At 41.3% G+C, this 18,831-nt stretch overlaps 1 protein-coding gene across 2 annotated transcripts in view; it reads right to left on the bottom strand.

Annotated features, from left to right (window-relative positions):
- The window catches only part of LOC130174754 (adenylate cyclase type 6-like), a 46,223-nt gene extending 27,439 nt beyond the window's left edge, over positions 1-18,784 (bottom strand). The window contains exons 1-4 of one of the 2 annotated variants that reach the window (XM_056384946.1): positions 18,644-18,784; positions 13,380-13,649; positions 9,729-10,005; positions 8,663-9,602 (exon numbers count right to left, since the gene is read on the bottom strand). In XM_056384946.1, coding sequence (XP_056240921.1) covers positions 8,663-9,602; positions 9,729-9,748 — 960 coding nt within the window. In that variant the 5' untranslated portion in view covers positions 9,749-10,005; positions 13,380-13,649; positions 18,644-18,784. Of the gene's footprint in view, positions 1-8,662; positions 9,603-9,728; positions 10,006-11,619; positions 11,874-13,379; positions 13,650-18,643 lie in introns of those variants that run through there. The other variant, XM_056384947.1, reaches the window with a different exon arrangement.
- Between the last annotated feature and the right edge of the window lie 47 nt (positions 18,785-18,831).

The raw sequence follows: 18,831 nt of genomic DNA, 5'->3' as shown, positions 1-18,831 counted from the left end.
CACACCGACACTCCAGCTCTTTTCACCTGTCAGCAGACAGGTGTGAAGAAACTACTTTTTTCTTATAAACATAAAAAAGTTCAAGTCTGTCATCAGTCATAAAAGTATGTCTGATGACACACGTCTTCCTATTAATAATTCTATTTTTCTGCATTTCCTTCAGCAAGTTTAGACATCTTTGACTGTTTCAGAAGTTGTGCTGAAACACAAGACCATACACATTACATAAATAATGTACAGCCCGTTGTCCTGATCACACTGGCCTTATTCTTCAGTAATGTTTCTGTAAACATGGAAAGGGGCATGCTGGGGGGCTTTAACACTGAAAAACTACACACCCCACACATTTCTATTGGCAACCAGGCAGGTGTGACTTCTGCGGAGAGAGTGTGACTACTGAAGAATTCCAGCATTGGGGGTAGCAAAAGTGTTTTTATTTAAAGAATTAGAACAAAACTTCATATAAACAAGGGACATTGAGGAAATTAAAAACCCCCTGCAAGGCTTCTCGGCATCACCTGCTGTGGACAGACAACAGGTTCAGGGATAACTGCTGTGATTAAACAGAAAGCCTCTTAGATGAGTTAGGTCAACATTAGAGGAATGTTAAGGAGCTGTAATTAGCAATAAAACCAATTGTGTGCCAGAAAAAGGAACTCATCTAAATAACTGAAGAACACAAGGCCAATTACTCAACCAAGCAAGCTTTCTTTAAGAAGTGTGTATCTCTGAGGCCTTAGAACACACAGCACTCAGGCTGCAAACATGCACAGTCATGGCGAGCTGACCATAGATAAGCTTCCCTGAACCAGACAACAGGCAAACAACATCCTGTGCATCCCTCCCTCTCAACTCCCCACCAACCTCCACTCATATGACCTCTCCTCTGTCATCGCCATGTTTAATTATGGACTGTCTCATTTCGACACCAGGGGGGGAGGAAAACAAAGCACGAATCCATCCCAGCAGCGTGTCTAGAAAGCTCGGACCCCTCCGAAACTCGAGCTTTCAGATTCTCAGAAGGAGAAGTAAACGGCAGAAATCAATTCTGACCTGATTTTTATTTTTTTATTTTAAATCTTTACTTGAAGCAACGGTTACCAAACTGTACACGAGCAAGCTGAACTGGGTCTCAGCTGCTTGAGTCGTAGTTGTTTCCATGGCAACCGCTGGACCAACTGAACACAGGCGCTGAGTGAGACACTTAGCAATGCTGTTTATTCCCCATCATTCTCAGAAGTGATGCTAAACTGATAACTCCTTTTCCAGCGCTCTTATTGGTCCACAGATTTAAATGATTGGCAGTGGTCGTATGCGTGTGTATCTATGAGTCTGCATCCATGTAATCCTCATAGACGTACACTATACTATAATCTATACTTCGTATTATGATTATATACCATATCATCTATATACTTTAAATCATATGCTCGATAATTTAAGGTAAACACAAGAAACTTGTGCTCGATAATCATAAATCATTCAATCAAACTATCATTAAAAAAATTATGATGATAAGCTGATGAGTAATTTTCAATAAATGTATCTGTTCTGCATTTTGGTCAACCCGCTGCACAATCACCCATTTAAAGCTGGGTAAAAAGTGGAGCGATGCAAATGCAGGCGACCTATGAAGACGGGAGACACAACAAACCTTTGCCACCTTTTGAAAAGATAATGTTACCATCCCAAACGACTAGCATTAGCACCCAAGCATACAAACAAGCCATTTGTGGAATTCCTAACTCACACCCCTCCAGTGGTCGCTCTTGTCTGCCTTTTCAGTCATTACCCCGTAAGGTAAGAGCTCAAAAAGAAGCAGGGACACAGCGAGTGCAATTTTATATTTCATAGCGAAAGACATGATGCCAGTTAGAATGGTGAAAAAACAGGTTTCAAAAGCTAATGAAAATGTCCGAATGTAATACGGTTTAATATACAGTATAATATAATGTAATGTAATGTAATATAACGTAATATAACATTCTGGTGTATGTTACAGTCAATACATTAAACTATACTTTGCTGCTTCTAAATGCGTCACTATGTCACCTCACCTCACTATGGCAGTATTGTGCTTTTAGTTTACAACACTCTTATTTACAATTACAAACAAGTGAAATGTTCACACAATGAAACAATTAGGCATTGAGGGATCATATTACGTTCACATGTATCAGTGCTTAAATTTTTGAGTAGGAGCCTTTGAGTAAAGCTCTGGTGTGTGTGTGTGTGTGTGTGTGTGTGTGTGTGTGTGTGTGTGTGTGTGTGTGTGTGTGTGTGTGTGTGTGTGTGTGTGTGTGTTCCCATCAGTCGGCACGCATCTCCCTCCGAAGCAAAGTGTACATGTGACAGGTATCCTCGTTAAAATGCTGCTGCTGCGTTAAACACACAAATTATTTATCAAGGAGGCTATGGAAGGACTGCGTGGGGAGAATATCGGATTCTTGCCTCGCTGCCTCCTCCTTCCCTTATACAGGGTGTCTTATTCTATAGCTGCAGCTTTGCACAGGTGATCATCACAGGGTGACACCTCCTCCACCGGGATCCTAGTCTCCCATCTCGAAGCACACAAGGTTATTCCAGCACCAGGAGCTGCTGTGAAACTGTGAACAGCTGATACACTTGATATGGTGTGAGTTGATTAAACTATTTATTCTCTGTATAACATCCTGGAAATTTAAAAGAAAAATGTGTAAACAACCATTTGAAAAGTTTGACGTGAGACTTGCATATAAACTAAGTGTGTTACTACATAAGCAGCACATTTTTATTCAAACTATATTCCCTTATCTTATCTAATGAATACAAAACACTTTAAACACTTAGTGGGAGCTTGACAATGAAACCAGTGAAACATACTGGCTGTCCTCTGACCCAGAGTCCACATGGAGGCCTCATCTGCCCTCTGTGGTGTTTAGTGGGCTTTTAGGGGCTTAACCCATCATCTATGCTGCGGTCAAAGATCAGAGATCCTCCACAAAATGCATGAGGTTTTGCTTCATTAACGTACAACAGAAAAAGATAAAGAAATCGCTGCCGGACCTGTCGATAAACAACATTAGCAGCCTCTACACCTGTGTGTGTGTGTTTGAGGGTTTGTGAAAATGCAGGCCCATGTGTATGCAGAGAAAAGGGGGATAGAGTGACCTGCCTGTTGCTCTGACGCAGGCTCTGATAAGACTGTTCCATGTGACGCAACAGTTAGCAGAAACGCCAAGGGCCAGATATTTTTAGGAACCAGTCTTTGACCTCTCACAGCACTTGTGTCAACAACATCCACACAACAATACTAGCCATTGTCAGGGGCCATAAAGCAAATAATGCTGGAGTGAAGAATGCACAATTATAAGAAGTCTGAGTGACAAAATCCAAACATTTCAACATATAGGCAGCAATAGGCGTGAATGCAAAATAAAGTACGGCTCGACAGAGTGACGTGTATAACACGTGCTCGGTGCTTTTCTCTTATTTAATCTAGACAGAAGCATGTACAGTACGTGCCAGTATTCACACTCAATTTGACACCCACATATAAGATGCAGGACAATAGATTTATGATGTTATTTCTCAAAGAAGAAAAAACTGCAGCAATCCTGACAAACATTCAAAAGAGACTATAAGAGAAGGCGTCAACCATAACAAAGCATGAGATGGTGTGTGTCCGTGTGTGTGTGTGTGTGTGTGTGTGTGTGTGTGTGTGTGTGTGTGTATGTCCTTGTGTGTGTGTAGTGATGGGTGACTGGGTGGGACATGCACATGTGTATGTACTGTACCGCTGTGGCTAATTGATTTCAGCTGAGGAGTCTGAGGATCAGAGTAACAGCAGAGCGAAGTTTACATGTAACAGGATGTCAGGACATTATAAACTATAACAGACTGTAGTTTTGAAAGCAATCCTGCATAATAACAAGGCAGTTCAAACTCATAGATATTGTAGTTTATGGGATGAGCATGTACAATACAACACTGAGAGTGAAGCTAAGAAGAGACAGTGGATTCTGCTGTACGCAGCTGTAAAAACACACATATCAACCAACGCCAAGAGCAATACAGCTTAAGAAACAAGCAGATGGACTGCATGTGTTTTTGAAAGGTTTGAAGGGATTAAGGGCCATAAATTTCTAAGAGCTGAACATGAAAATACTTCTCGTATAGAAAACAGACACCGTCAAGATGTCTGTGAGAGAGAGCCTCAGCTGGTCTTACATGACAGATTCTGTTAGATTCAGTGAGTAAAAGATCCTGGACAGAATAAAATCATACTAATGCTCATTTTTATGCACAAGCATACAACAATCTCATTCAAAATTTTGCAACAAGATTTCTGTGATTATATTATGGCATATTTTGGTCAATAGGATGATGATAATTTTTTTTTTTTTTTTTTTTTTTAAAAAGGTGCTAAGGTAAACAATAACACAAAAACTAAACTAAACAAATGGCCTGTCAAGCCATTTTTTCCAGACTTTTATCATGGTCTCTCATGCCTCTGATTTGGAGCATTTGTTTTGTGTTTTGGACTACATGCTGCAAGCCACTGAAAATGTAATTTAGTATTTTACCTTTAAAAGGGCAGCGTGCATGTAAAAATGTAAGTTTATATAAATGAGGTATTTATTCCATCCAATAGCTTGAAGACGTTTTTTGTTTATGGACAAGAGGGGATTTTGGTGATATCTACAAATTAGGAGCTGCATTAAGAGTTTGGAGTTTATTTTTTAAAAACGAGAACAAACCATTGGTTTGGAAGTTTTGTGGAAAAGGTTATGGTTGATGCTAGGCAGGCAGTTAGAGATGCAGTTTGCAAACAGGTTATACACCAGAAAAACTTTAAATGTGATGATGTGGGATTATTTTAGCTTTCTGCTGGGTTTACTTGGAGATGGGTTTCTCCTACCACCAGGTATATACAAACAAACATTCAGAGTCAGACAAAGCAAGTTTTTGCTGATTAAAAAAGAACTAACTTTTCCTCTTTTGCAGCTTTAATTATAGGGACCAGTAATTACTATGCATTTAAAGAAACATAACATAACATTTATGTCATGGTCTTATTTTACTGATTTCACTGTGCTTGACTTACTCATTACTGACTTACTAACAGATGTTGCTGAACTTCTCTCATAATCACATCTGTACTTTCACCAAATCTCAATCAGTCATCAAACACAGTTCCCAAGTATTTTTTCAGGTCTGCACAACTTAAAAAATATGTTTTGGTGACTTTATCAATTCTTTAGTTTTGGATCCGTTCAAGTTTACAAAGGATCTGTCACAACAATAGTGAAAGTTTAACAGTCAAAGCTGTTAATTAATCTGCTTCATCAGGACTGTGTGGGTGTGGTTTGATTAGATCGGACTGACTGTGGCCTGGCAGCATGAACAAACATCCCCACACCTGTCATCACATTTTGATTCAAATGTTGTTAAATCCTAATTGGTGCACAGACGGACCTGTCATCGTCTTTATACATCTGATCCCTGCCCACTTAAAAACCAGTGATAGAGCTCAAACAAAACACAAAATATAGATAATCTCTCATGTGAAAGAACGGTTGTAACTGACAGAAAACTGTGTTCATAGAAAAGAATTAAGAAAACTGTTTTCAGAGCGTTTAAATGACTGCTCTCCAGTGGTTTGAGTTTGTCTCAGTGTTGCCGACCCACATGTAGCAACACTGACGTTGACCCCTGACCCTTTTCCCTGTGTTTACAGGAAGGTAAGTCAGGTAAAGAGGTTGAGCAGCTTGAGGCAGTGTCCGTGTCTTCTGTGTGTGATCCTCATATCTAGGTCATTTATACTCTTACTGCATATGAGCTACGAGGAAAATACAAATATTTTTGGGAAAGGGCATTTGAAAACCACCCATAGCTGGTCACAGATTAAACTCAACAATCCACTGATGAGAAGCTCCTAAAACTACAGTTTGATATACAAATAACACAAATATAGCTACAATGATAAGTTGATTAATCGATTGACAGAAAATTAATGATCGATTATTTTGATAATCAAATAATCATCTTAGTAATTTTTTAAGCAAAATTTACAACTTTTGTTGGTTCTAGCTCAAATGTGAAGATTTTATGCTTTTTTTGTCATACGTGTGAGTAAACTGACATGACTGATTGGGTCATGGGGAAACAGGCGATTTTAACTGTTTGTTAATAATTTATTCATAAAAATAATTGGTTTATCAAGAAAATAACTTAAATTACATAACTTGCAGCCGTAAACACACTCATCATTCACTCTACGAGGATCAGCCTCCAGAATCTAGTTACTGTCCCAGTCAACAGTAACCAGCCAACTCAACCCAGCTGCACAGATTCCTTCACAGTTCCTGGTTTAAACCTGCAGTGCCACCAAGCCACAATGAAAAGACAGACAGAAAAGAGGATCTGCATGTACATCATTCCTCATGCACAACTTTATCATTATCTTTGCCCATCAACAGAAGCCCTGTAAGGTTAATGAATTATTGGAGAAAGAGGAAATGCTTGTACACAAGCGTGAAGCAGTGATTGATGACAGTGTATTACTGTGTCACATAGCGCACAGACGACCTGAGGAATAAACAGCATTGCTGGGCTGCAGCTATCTCATGACATTCATTCACTTAACAATGGCAAACAATGTGGGGGCCTGTGATGGATTGTTCTCTGGTATATCATGCATGATGTTACTGGGCTCCCACGAATCCCTACCCTAGTCCTCTCCTTTAGTAATTAATTTATAATAAACAATCACAAGGTTGTGAGAAATCCGGGGAACACTGAAAGGATATTTTGCTGAATGCTTATAGCAATGGCAGAGACATTACAGTGAAAATCAACAAATCATTACGTCCTATATCCCTCTATTGTTTTCAAGGAATGGTCTTCCCATTATAACTTTTCCCCAAGGAGACAGACAGTTGTAAAACAGCTATGGCAGTTCAGAAAGCAAGCATCCACCATACCGCCCCCCACCCCCCCACCTTGGCCTCTCCCCCATCACTCCACCCTTGGAGAAAAGTACAAAGCGTCCCTTGTGTGAGAGCACAGAGACCTGAGTGATACTGCTTTATATCATGGTATTCTCCCACTGTCACACAACAGCACACACAGCCGTCCAGTCGGAGCGGTTCATTCAGCCCACTGACCTTCAGCAAGCCCCTTGGTCCTTGGCATGACGCACAAACAACACACTGTACAGCAAGACCCATAAGCTTCAGAGTAAATGTAAATACGCAGATACAATATGGTGACAAAACACAGTGGAGCAGTTGGAGAGCGTATACACTGCATCAGCCAGTTCACACGGTATCACCCCATCATAAATATCATGCCATGCTAGACGTTTTAAATGCAGCCAGGCATGATGGGACGTCACGATGCCTCCAGTTAAGCCAAATTACAATGATAACTTATCATCATCATGTTTCAACATTTTCAGGTTTCCTGATGTATTTAATTATTTATAGACAAATTTAGCCTCAATGTTTCCCATTTTTCGCTTCAAGTAACTTCAGATTTGGATGAAACATTTTTAGGCCTGAAACCAACAATTACTTTCATTATTGATTATTGCCGTCACTCAATTGATCATTTGGTCTATGGAATGTGAAAATAGGTGACAATGCTTGTAACAGGACACTACAGCCCAACATGAAGTCTTTAAATATATTGTCTGAACAAGCAGCAAACCCTTAAAAAGTTTAAACTACAGACTTAAACCCTGAATCCTAATTGAAGCACAGACGTTAAATTACTACACATGTGAAAGGTGTTTGTTCTAGTGACAAACCCACAGCGAATTATCACCATCTGGCTTTGTTCAGCTTTTTTTTCCTGCGGCCTACAACTTTATTCATCGACCCCATTTCCAGCAGCAGCATGCAGCTGTTTTCATCTGTATGCTACCATCCCAGTATCAGACAGGTAACAACTAGCTGGTGAACACAATGGAACATTTAGCAGCTAAAAATCTAGATATCTGGTGGCCAGAAACAGGATCATGTTGCAAATAGGCAACAGTTTGCTAAAATATTCACCATATTGATTTATAAGGTGTAATTTGTCAATATTGTGTTTACTGCTTGTTGCCTTGCAAATTGGCCAAAAGTCTATAAATCCAGTTTTAAAATGAAGAAGTTCATACACTGAATATGACTAAATCTCATAGACTTAATGGAGAGATCAACATGTTTCTGTGGCACTGGCTGAATGTAACCGAGCCCACAACCTGTCCTTTGCCTGAGACACGACTATTAGACAGACACAAGTCATTTAAAAGTCTCTACACTGCATCCTCTTGCCCTGATGAAGATATGCTTTATGTTGAAACATTAGTTGGTCTGTCTGCTCCAGACCTCATCACTCCACATCCTTTAAATAGTTATTTTTGGACTCGACAAATGCTTGGCTCCACAACATACATCTGTACTGATGGACCCACCAAATAGTCTGTGAGTTTAAAGTGAGGAAACTTCATTCATTCAATCAGAAAAACGGCAACATAAAGTGCCCACGTATACTGACTGAGAAATAACAGAATAGAAAGGGAAAACAAAAGTAGAACTGCCTGAATAGTTTTATGCCCTGTTCCCCATCAGTGCCAGCTCAGGTCATCATGAAAAACAAAGAGTCAAACAGTCAGACGTCAAGGCTCTCTCACCTGTTTCCAGAGGAACTTGTCTTCCTGGTTGATCTGCCAGGTGGTGACCACGTGTATGATAGACAGCACTGCTCCACTCAGCACCGCCGCTCTCATCCTCACAGGCAGCAGAGTGTAGATGATGTAGATGAAGAACACAGACCACCAGATGCCTTCTGAAGCACTCCTGGGTGCCACCATGAGCACCCCGAACACCTGTACCGACACCAAGACTCCGATCACCAGGTAACTGACCATCCACATGTAGTCCTGGTGGAAGCCGTTGCGGTTGCAAACTACCATAAGAGCCATGAAGAGTGCCATCGCCACTGACAGTGCTGACGAATAGGCCACGTGAGGGGCGGCGTGGACACAGTGGAAGGTCAGCATGATGCCGCACACGATCACAAGTACCCCCATGAGCATGGTCAGGGAGCTCTGGTTCAGCCTAAAGAAATATCGCTGGTATAGGCGCTCCAGTTTGCGGGACTGGAATTTTTTCGACTGGAACACCCGCACCACCCTGAGCCAGCAGTCCGCAGCCGTCACCACCCCTGCTGTGCCGTTGGGACCCTCATCGCCCATGTCCCCGCTTCCTCCATTACATCCCCCTTTCCTCCCTTTTAGCTCCCCGTCCTCAAAGCCCAAGTCGACCGATTTCAGCCCCACCCCTTCCCCGGGAGCCCCTCCCCTTTTACCATAGTGGTCCTCCTGCCATCCGCAACGGACGCCGAAGTTGCCCCCGCCTCCCACAGCCCCAGCCACCCCTCCGCGGTGGTGCTGATGGAGGGGGGCTCCGGAGGGGGGCTCCATAGCATCTGGGTCCCGCAGACAGCTCATGTAACGCGGGTTGCAGAGAGATGAGCCTCCCTTCCGTTTGGACTTCTTGCCATTGCGCTCTCCCCACGCAGTCTTGCGGTCGTCCACTCTGGCGACTAGGAAACCACTGAACCAGGACATTCTGCAGACAGAGGAACAGTCAGTACAGGAGCAGGATAAAGAGAGATAACAACTACTGATAATACTGTATGTGGGAGGGCCCAACAACATTTTTTCCTCTATCCACCTGTGGGATTTGTTCATTTACCTGTTGGGGTTCTGGTACATGTCCCAGCCCTTTCCCTTGCAGCCGGTTCACTCATTTATCCCCGTGGACGAAATTGTGAAGAAGTGAGGAGGGATTTGTACAGGCCACACTGCGGGGCTGCAGGGCCGCGGGGCAGGAGTGACTGGATAGGGTCAAAAGGCGCACCAGTCGCTTCACAAAGCTCCAGATTTTTGTGCCAGAGCTGGTGACCAGAGACCAGGGTTAATGAGAAGACCAGTCTCTGCCGCTAGGCCTATCTCCACGACTCCTGCTGGGTCTAGAGTAAAAAAAAAAAAAAAAAAATCAGACACAGTAGATTTTAAATGAAAAACAGGGAAAGCTCATGCACAAATAGATCTGTGATGGTGTTCATTACAATAAATGGCACAAATTTGGATCAGATGAGACACATCAAATCATGATAATAATGTGGATATCTTGTGCTGGCTGACTCCTATTAATGAACAGGCCTGTCTCACAGTTAGCTTTTTCAATCACTTATTAGAGAAGAGAGCTCCTTTATCCCAAATCTGACAGGAAATAAAATGCATCAAATTTTCAGCTAAATGCACAGAAATCTCATTTCCTGGATAACCAGACACACTTGAGATTTTGTCTCGTGTACGAAAACTGAGACAGAATCAGCAGAGAAGAGCAAGCTGCTTCCAAATCTGTGGGGGAGAAGGGAGGGAGGGGAGGACAGGACCCAAAATAGCTTGTAGGTCTGGGTTTTTTAAGGTGAACCAGAACTTGCTCAATTTGACCCCCATGCAAAAACAGACCCTCTGGTCTAAACACATAACAGCATTTTGGAGTCAGTTGGGCTGAAGATAAAAGAAGGACCCGATCTACTGTAGCTCTGTTTATCATCACAATCAATGATAAAAGATGAGCAATAAATACAGATAAATGCCGCTGGACAACAGGATACTGTCAAGACAAATATCAAGACAGAAGTGGTATATACAGCATGACAAGGTCTGTGGCCCTTGCAGCATCAGATTAAACCAACAGTTGTTCAGACATTACCAAGAAATCATACTGCCAATACTTCCCTCTTAGCATTATTTTACTATGTCTATCACAGATGCACATGTGTCTGTTCTTGCTGAATGAAATACATAAGTAAAGATAAGACAGAAAATATCACCTGTGATTGACATCACTTTTATATTCTTCTGTCCATTTTATCATCATTTTGAGTTCAATTTTTCTTTAAAAAAAAAATCTGCTAGATGTGTTTTGCTTGTTATCTCTTGCTGTTGAATGTAGTGTAAGTGGTGTCTTGAAACCCATGCAAGTTTGGGTGTAGGACAATCATTAATTCAGTCGTGAGTGGGGATGCACCGCTCTGTGTCGGAGCTGATACTGTCTTCATCAGGCAAATTTGGTACGGACCAGAATGCCATTATACAATTCTGTGATTTTGCTTCTCTCTGTAACATTCTGTCATTTTAGTGCCTTTGTGTTACCTTACAAGAGGATGATTAACTACGAGCAGAGAGGTACAGATCTTAACTTTTGGTATCAGTTTGGGAATCAGTATTGGCAGAGAAAAAGTCAGACAGACGCATCTCTATTAGGAGGCTACACTGTAGTTATGATGATTGTCCTGACATAAAATATTTAAAATATTCCTCAAATGGTTTCTAAGGACTTAAAGTGGGACTTTCTGTGATATACAGCTGTGGATTTATGCTGACCTGGTCACATTTTATAGTATTTATATCTGCTTTGACATCACTATAACATCCCTACAGCACTTTTATAATAGCAAATATAATAATAGTATGGTAGAGTAATCACTCATTGTAAGTGCTGTTCATTTTCGTCCTGATTGAATTATAAAACGTCCACATATGCCTCAGCAACTGCTACCAGCTGATCTTACCAGGCCTCCAGACGCCCTGAGCTCCACACTGTGCAGAGACACACGCAAACGCAACGCAGCAGCCGCCGCCGCTGCAGCCGCTTCTGCTGCAGCCGCCGCCGCCGCCTCCTCGACCGGCATTTTCACCGGAGAGGCATGCTGAGTTGTTGAAGCAAAAATAGCATTTCCTTGCTATATCTTGCCTGCATGCATGCGCTTTCTCTGGAACGTATCCGTCCAAGCCGTATCCCTCCTCCCAGCTGGCAGCAGATCGACAAGATTCAAGGAGACCCCCCCCAACACACACACACACACACACCCTCTCACACACCTCCCCTCTCCTCCCACCTCCTCCTCCCCTCCACCACCTCCCCGGCTGCGTCCCTCACTCCCCTGCACAAGGTCGACCAGCTTGTACCCGTTTGCAAACGTCGCGGTGTTGCCAGCCGCTTTGGTGCGTGTTTGCATGGTGCTTGGCTGTACTCCCCCCCCCCCCCCCCCCCCCCCCCCCCCCCCGACTTCCCTCCCCACTCTAGCGCTAGGGGAGGGGAAGCGGGGAAGGGAAGGCGGGGGTGACTGACTATTCCCTAGGGGACATTTTCAACCGGACAGCCGCTACACTGGCGTTACAGCCACAAACAACGAGCATAAAGTCATTCATTGTGGGCTTGTTCCAGTCAGACATGTCCGAGGCTACCCCTCTTGCTCTCTCTGTATCATCCAGATGATACAGATGCGAAAACAGATCAGGCAATTAGGGGAAATCAAAGGTATGCACCGCGTTGAACAGGCTTGTTTTTTTTTTGTTTTGTTTTTGCATTCTCTGCCCTGTTATGATCATGTGCGGATGATAGCTATGTTTGCGATCCGGTGTATAAATGCCATGCACAGACAGGCCGTGTGTGAGGGCCCGCATTCAAACAGCGTAGGCTTCTTGTTACATAACACCATGGCCTATGTGACAACCATAGCGGGCACCATAAAACCATTCGTCCGGCAGCTCAAGTTAAGATACAAACACGCCTCTGTCAGCAATTTATTTATTTATTTATTTATCTCTATTTATACATAAATATATTATATATAGTTATTGTATATTAAATATATTACCAAATGCACTTCAGTCTGCAGCAAAGCAATAGCGCGCAGGATTAGTGTGCTGACAAACATGGGTAAATAAACAGATACAAACATGTTATTGCTGCTGCACATTCCTCAGCATCAGTCAGTGGATGGAGGACTAGCGGTGAATAATACTCTAAGCCCCGTCATTTATAACCCCCGTGTGTGCATCTAATAGTAAGTAGGGTATAAACGGGGGTGTTTACGTTAAAAGTTGTGTTATTTAAAGATATGTATCTGCATCTGATGTGAATCATTATGAGCATCAGATGCGACCTGCGAGCCTCTGAATGCAGCCTGTATTAACACCCTTCAGGACTGTCAGCTGTTACTGAAACATAAACGCACTGTGATGCAGCTCATCTTTCTTTTTTTTTTACCCCTCACACATATATGTTGTTATTGGTGGAAAACATTTACTGACCGTGTATCCATTGCCACCACCACCACCACCACCACCAGTGTGGAGCGGAGGCCTTACAGCAACTGTCGCCAGCTATGTCATTCACTCCGGCAGAAATGGTGTATTGACAGGCAAGTGGCAGAGGCGGTTCAATGCAACAGCGTTTGAGACGTTTGTGTGACAGCAGAGCATATATATTATATGTCGGCCTGCAGTGTGTTACAGCAGCAGTTACAGTGAGAAAGACGGGACTCACCGTGATCATCTTCTCTTTCTGTTCCCCCCCCCCGACAGGACCGCAGCAGACAATCCGACTCAGTGTAGCAGTCGGTCGGAGAGACGGCCGGGGTGGAGGACCATTTGTAGCCTGGCTGTCCGAGGATGGTCCGGTTAAACTGGTCACCCTGTGGTGGATCTCCTCCTGTCGTCTTCTCGCTCCACTCCCTTGCCTCTCCTCCCCCTGACCCTCTCGGCTCCAAGCACCACTGTCAAGACGGGGAAAAGCCAAACAGCACACTTCCGATTCCTGTTTTCAAATTAAAAGAAGTTAGATGCAAATATCAGCATCATATACATTTACATCTAAAGCTAAAGGCTCTGCCCAGAATAAGTATGGTGTTCCTAATAAAGTCCTCCGTGAGTCTATATTATATCATTAGATTATAAACAGGCCTGGGCAAAGTGGGCAACTGCCCAGGGGTCCTAACTGCAAGGCTGCAGCCAGCAATTATTTTCATTTTCAACACTTCTGACAATTTGTTTTTTTGATAATCAGTCGATTTTTCAGTGTATAAAAAGTCATAAAATTGGTAAAAATGTATGTTATTATTCCCTGTTCCCGTGTTGAAAATTGTGGGTACTGATAAAAAAATGTTTCAATCTATTAGCTGTAAATGGGCAGCCAGTGACTGCGGTCATACAGAAAGATAATTTTGTTTTCAGAAAAACAGCATTAGTTAATACATTTATTTTCCTTAAACAGCTCTGGTTCACATGATGAATATTTCTGTCTTTGTCAATAAGTCACAGACAAAAATGAGACCAAACTTAGCATTCAGGTTCACTCTCCATGGACATCTCTTTTAAAAAATTAAAAAAAAAAACTTTATATTTTTGATATTTTGAAAATGAACTATGCTGGTCTATTCTGTGCACATGACAACTTTTGTGTCTGTCCATCCTGAAAGAGAGATCCCTCCTCTGTTGCTCTCTGAGGTTTCTTCACGTTTTCCATTATATGGTTCCTTATCCAATTCAAGGGTCTAAGGATGAAGGTGTCATGCAGATACAAATTTCTGATATGTGACACTGGGCTATTTAATTAAAATGTGTTAAAATTGTTTTATCTCACACTATTATGTTAAATGTAATTTGTTGACATGCTTGTGGTTCTGTTACCCCCTAGCTACTTGACTTTAACACTTTTATTTTGAAATCAAATTCCACGCAGTTCGGGTGTAACGCTCTCTAACTTTGGCTGGTTTGACGCAGCTCTGCTCAGCCCAGGCGCGCCGTTGCTCACACCACTCTCCCATTCCTACTTTTAGTAACTCGGCACTCCCTCTAGAGGTGAAGCGGTGTCTGCAGTGAGCGCGGTCGGTCAAACACCACGAGCTGTGATCTCCAGCAGGACTCCCAGAGGAAAGAAATAAACAGTGATGTAGAGGAAGGTGAAGCCAACTTACAACTTTAGCTTTTTTTTCTTTTCAAATCTTTTTTAGAGTTCATCAATCTTTTAGCCATGGCTGCATTAACTCCCTGAGGAATCCAAAAAATATGCTGTTGGGCCCCCACTGACATTCACTACATGGCATTCCCCCAGGCACCCAGAAACCAAGAACCAGCCTCTCAAATGTGAATATTTATGAATTATGTTCACCTGAGCTTTGGGGAAAACATACCTTTTTCACCATTTTCTGACTTTTATAAACTCAACAATAAATTGATTATTATTAATGAATTGGTCGCAGGTTTACAGTACTTCTGTGATGGAATAATACTGCCTTGCCTGAGGTTTTCTGTGTGATAGTTACTTGACAGAAAAAACAAAAGCAGTTTGATAAAAAAAAAAAAAAATTAAAAACTTGAGAATTACAAATGAGCAACTAAAAACAGTTCAGATCTTAAAACTAGAAATTCACACAAAGTCCTTCTATATTATATGGATTAAACCTGGAATCTTTGCGTCTACCACCTCCTTTATTACACTGTTTTACATTGATGTGCATTAACATCTTCTTAGAATACACTGTAAAAATTACATTAATATTTATTAATTGATTGATTCAAAATAATCTTTTAATAATCAGCCTGAAAAATGTGCAGAGGGTGTTGCAGTATTTTGCAGTACAGAGCACAGCCTCCAGGGACAAAGTAAACCACTATACTGCTCATAAAGCTTATTGCTGTGAGCTCACAATCCACTGAATTCTTGGAATTGAACCAGACTCATTACAGGGTCAGGTTTCTAAGAACTATCTACCGATTTATTGCCAGTGTGTGAACTAAATCAGACGTGATACAGCCGACTTAACAAAAGGTTACAGGTGATAAGGGCCCTGTCAAAACTGTAAGTGTAAACAAACAGAAATGAACTGGTTACAGTGGATGGGCACAACTAGCAAAAATAGATAGGCTAATAGTCTACAGGCTGTAAGCTGCAAGATAATGACTCAAACTATGTAAAGCCCACAATCATCTATTCAAGTTACTACTACAATTAGACATATTTTTTATGAAGTAATCCTGGATAAGAGTTTGATATTGTAAGATAATATCAACCCATGTTGTTGATGTGGTCTGGCTCACATTTAGTTCCTTTATTATATTACTGTACAAATACCACAGTGTGTGAAGTCTCAAGTTAAAGGCAAGGTGCAAACTGACCTGTGGCCCCAACACCCCCAGGTTCACCGCATGTCATTTGGTTTTAGGTAATTTATTAGTTGCAGATTTGTTTGAGAATTTGCAAACCACTTCTATGCAAAATAGATTGATTTTGCATTATTACAGAATTTGGTGATTCTGTCCTGTAAAAACACCCTGTGTCAAAATCTGGTTCTAATCATTTCATTATTTTAGTCTTAATTGTGCTTGTACTTGTTTCTACACAAAGTTGTTTAAAATAATATTAGCACAACCTGACATACAGGTGGTTCTAGCACAGGAGCAGTGGTTGGTTTCTGAGTCTCTGGGCATGATGCTGACATGACATATATATTTTCTTTTATCTATTTTATTGGTTTGATCATTTAATTTCATTATATTTCTGTATCTTGTGTGAATTGGTCTGGGATTGTTTCATTGTTTTCATCTGCACTGTCTGACTATCAGCTTGTTAGTCTACAGAACACTTTGAAATGCACTGTCCTATATGAAAGGTGCTATACAAATAAAGTTTGATTGATTGATTTGGCTCACATAATAGTTTAATTGTCAATAAGTACTATAACTGGAAAACAAGTCAAGATTGATTCAAAATATGCTCTTAAGTGTATAACAGTTAAAATTTATATTTTAGTTAAAATTTTGATGTACAAGGTTGTATTTTTAAAATGTGTTTAAATACTTTATTAGATCTGTTTATGTAAAAGAAAGATTCCATGCACTGTTAGCTAGATTAAATTCAACTCAAGATTTTCAGGAAAACTATAAAATGAATAATAGAGTAGTAATACTGCCTTACAAAATAATTTTGTGTCAAAACCGAACACAACATGAGTAAATGTCTGGTTCTGATTGGGCAGGGGGTGAGTGTTATTGCAGTCATTTTAGTGTAGCATGAACTACACATCTGCAATAAAGATTTGGCTTTTGGAGGAACTTAGTACAACAATTAAGGTTTATGTTTTCACAACAGTATTTGGTCTTTTGTGCCTGAATAGAAGCTGCGTCAGAGGAATAAAGCAGGACACTGTTTAAGATACTGCAGACACAACTTAAGTTACAATCAGAATTGAAATAAAAAGTGGACCTCAAGTGGAGTCCTATTACACACAGACACATGTTAGGAACACACCATTGGCCGGCAGACAAAATATCATTCCTATGGCAGTAAGGCAAAATAAACATCTGGTAAATGGATTTGAACAATTGCCCAATCATATATTTTTTTTTTTTAAACTAATGAAAAAATGAACAGCGAGTGTACAAGCTGGTGGCAGAAAACAAAAGCAGTGACGTGACCAATAGAGAAGGAAAACTCACTGAGGGCATCTAGTGGGCAAATATGTCCTTAGTGGTTCTGGAAAATTAAGAAGGAATTATGCTTCTCCGGGTTGCACACAGGCAAAAGTGCATGGGAGTCACTCTGATAAATTGGCTGTTTATTTTATACTTGTATGTTGGCAATCAACACACAACTTTCTGTATCAAGTCTACACCCTACTCTCCTGGTTCCTGTCATTTCAGGGTAATGCCGGTTTTCCATGTTGTTTCCGATAGTCTGTCCAGCATCCTGCAGTAATTTGTCTGCGGGCCTATTGATCTGTCAGAAGCTTTGGATCAGATTCAGACAGCCTCTTCAGTGTAAAGTGTGTTACTATCATGAGTGACGACTGTGCTGTCAGTGTAACCGTCTTCTAACTATGCTGTCTTTATACTGCCCTACTGTTTCACTGGTAATAGCGTCATGAAGCTGTCAAGATACGACATACTATGTTGTGAGGCCATTATGAGAGTTTTTTTCCCCCCTTACAACAGCGGCCCTGAGAGCTTAGAACAACACTGCAACTTCAGAAAACATGTAAATGACAAAACAAGCAAACTCAGAATATTTTCATCAACTTCACAACACAAACATGTTGCAAATTTTCACATCACAACCAAATACACAAACAAGCTGCAAATAGCACAGACAACAACGGAAGTGTTTCCAGGGGACACTAAACAGTGATGAACCTGTGTTGAAGGCTGGGACGTACTTGCATGGCTGTATTATAATACATCCATGCACACTTGTTGTTCAGTGCTTTTAACTTCAAAAGTACAAACCATTGAACAACAAAGGCGTTTGCAGCACATTTGTATATTTGGTTGTGCTGCTGAGTATCTGCAGCAACATGTGTTGTCAAATTGATGATGTTTTCAGAATTTGCTTGTGTTTTGTCTATTTATGTGTTTTCTTAAGCTGCAATGGGTCGAGCTCTCAGGGCCACAACGGGGGCCCAACAACAATTTTTTTGCCCTGGAGCCCCCTAGGAGGTAACTCCGGCTGTGCTTACCAGAAAGTGGTACAAAAAATGTTTCAGCACACCCCGAGCTCCCCCACTGTACATTATGAATTCAGAGATCCATATAATTTGGCTGTGGTTTCAAGTGTTTGAATCCTTTAACAAACAACTGTTATACACAGACGTGTTTGTACAAAGCAACGCACTTCTTTAAAAAAATAAATAAAAAAAAGAAAAGAAAAAGATAAAAAGAAAAACAAAGATGCAAACTGTATGCCTATATGGATTTAATTTGTGCCGGTTAAGCCAACCTTGACACCCCCGGCAGACACACACAGTTAGTACAGACCTGTACGGTTGCTCGAGCGATGACGCTTCAATCTTAACGGTTTATTTTAGCTCCGGTATTTTTCTTGTTCGCTTTACATTTTCCCCGATGTAACACACATTTTGTTTATTGAGCTACAGCCTTCCTGTCAGCTGAATGTGGATATTAATCGGCTTCTCAGTGTATTTTCGCTCCTTCATGCCGCTTCT

This window comes from Seriola aureovittata, chromosome 9 (assembly GCF_021018895.1).
Source record: "Seriola aureovittata isolate HTS-2021-v1 ecotype China chromosome 9, ASM2101889v1, whole genome shotgun sequence".
NCBI lineage: Eukaryota > Metazoa > Chordata > Actinopteri > Carangiformes > Carangidae > Seriola > Seriola aureovittata.
Note: the sequence above shows the minus strand (reverse complement) of the source record. Positions and strands in the feature narration are given on the sequence as shown.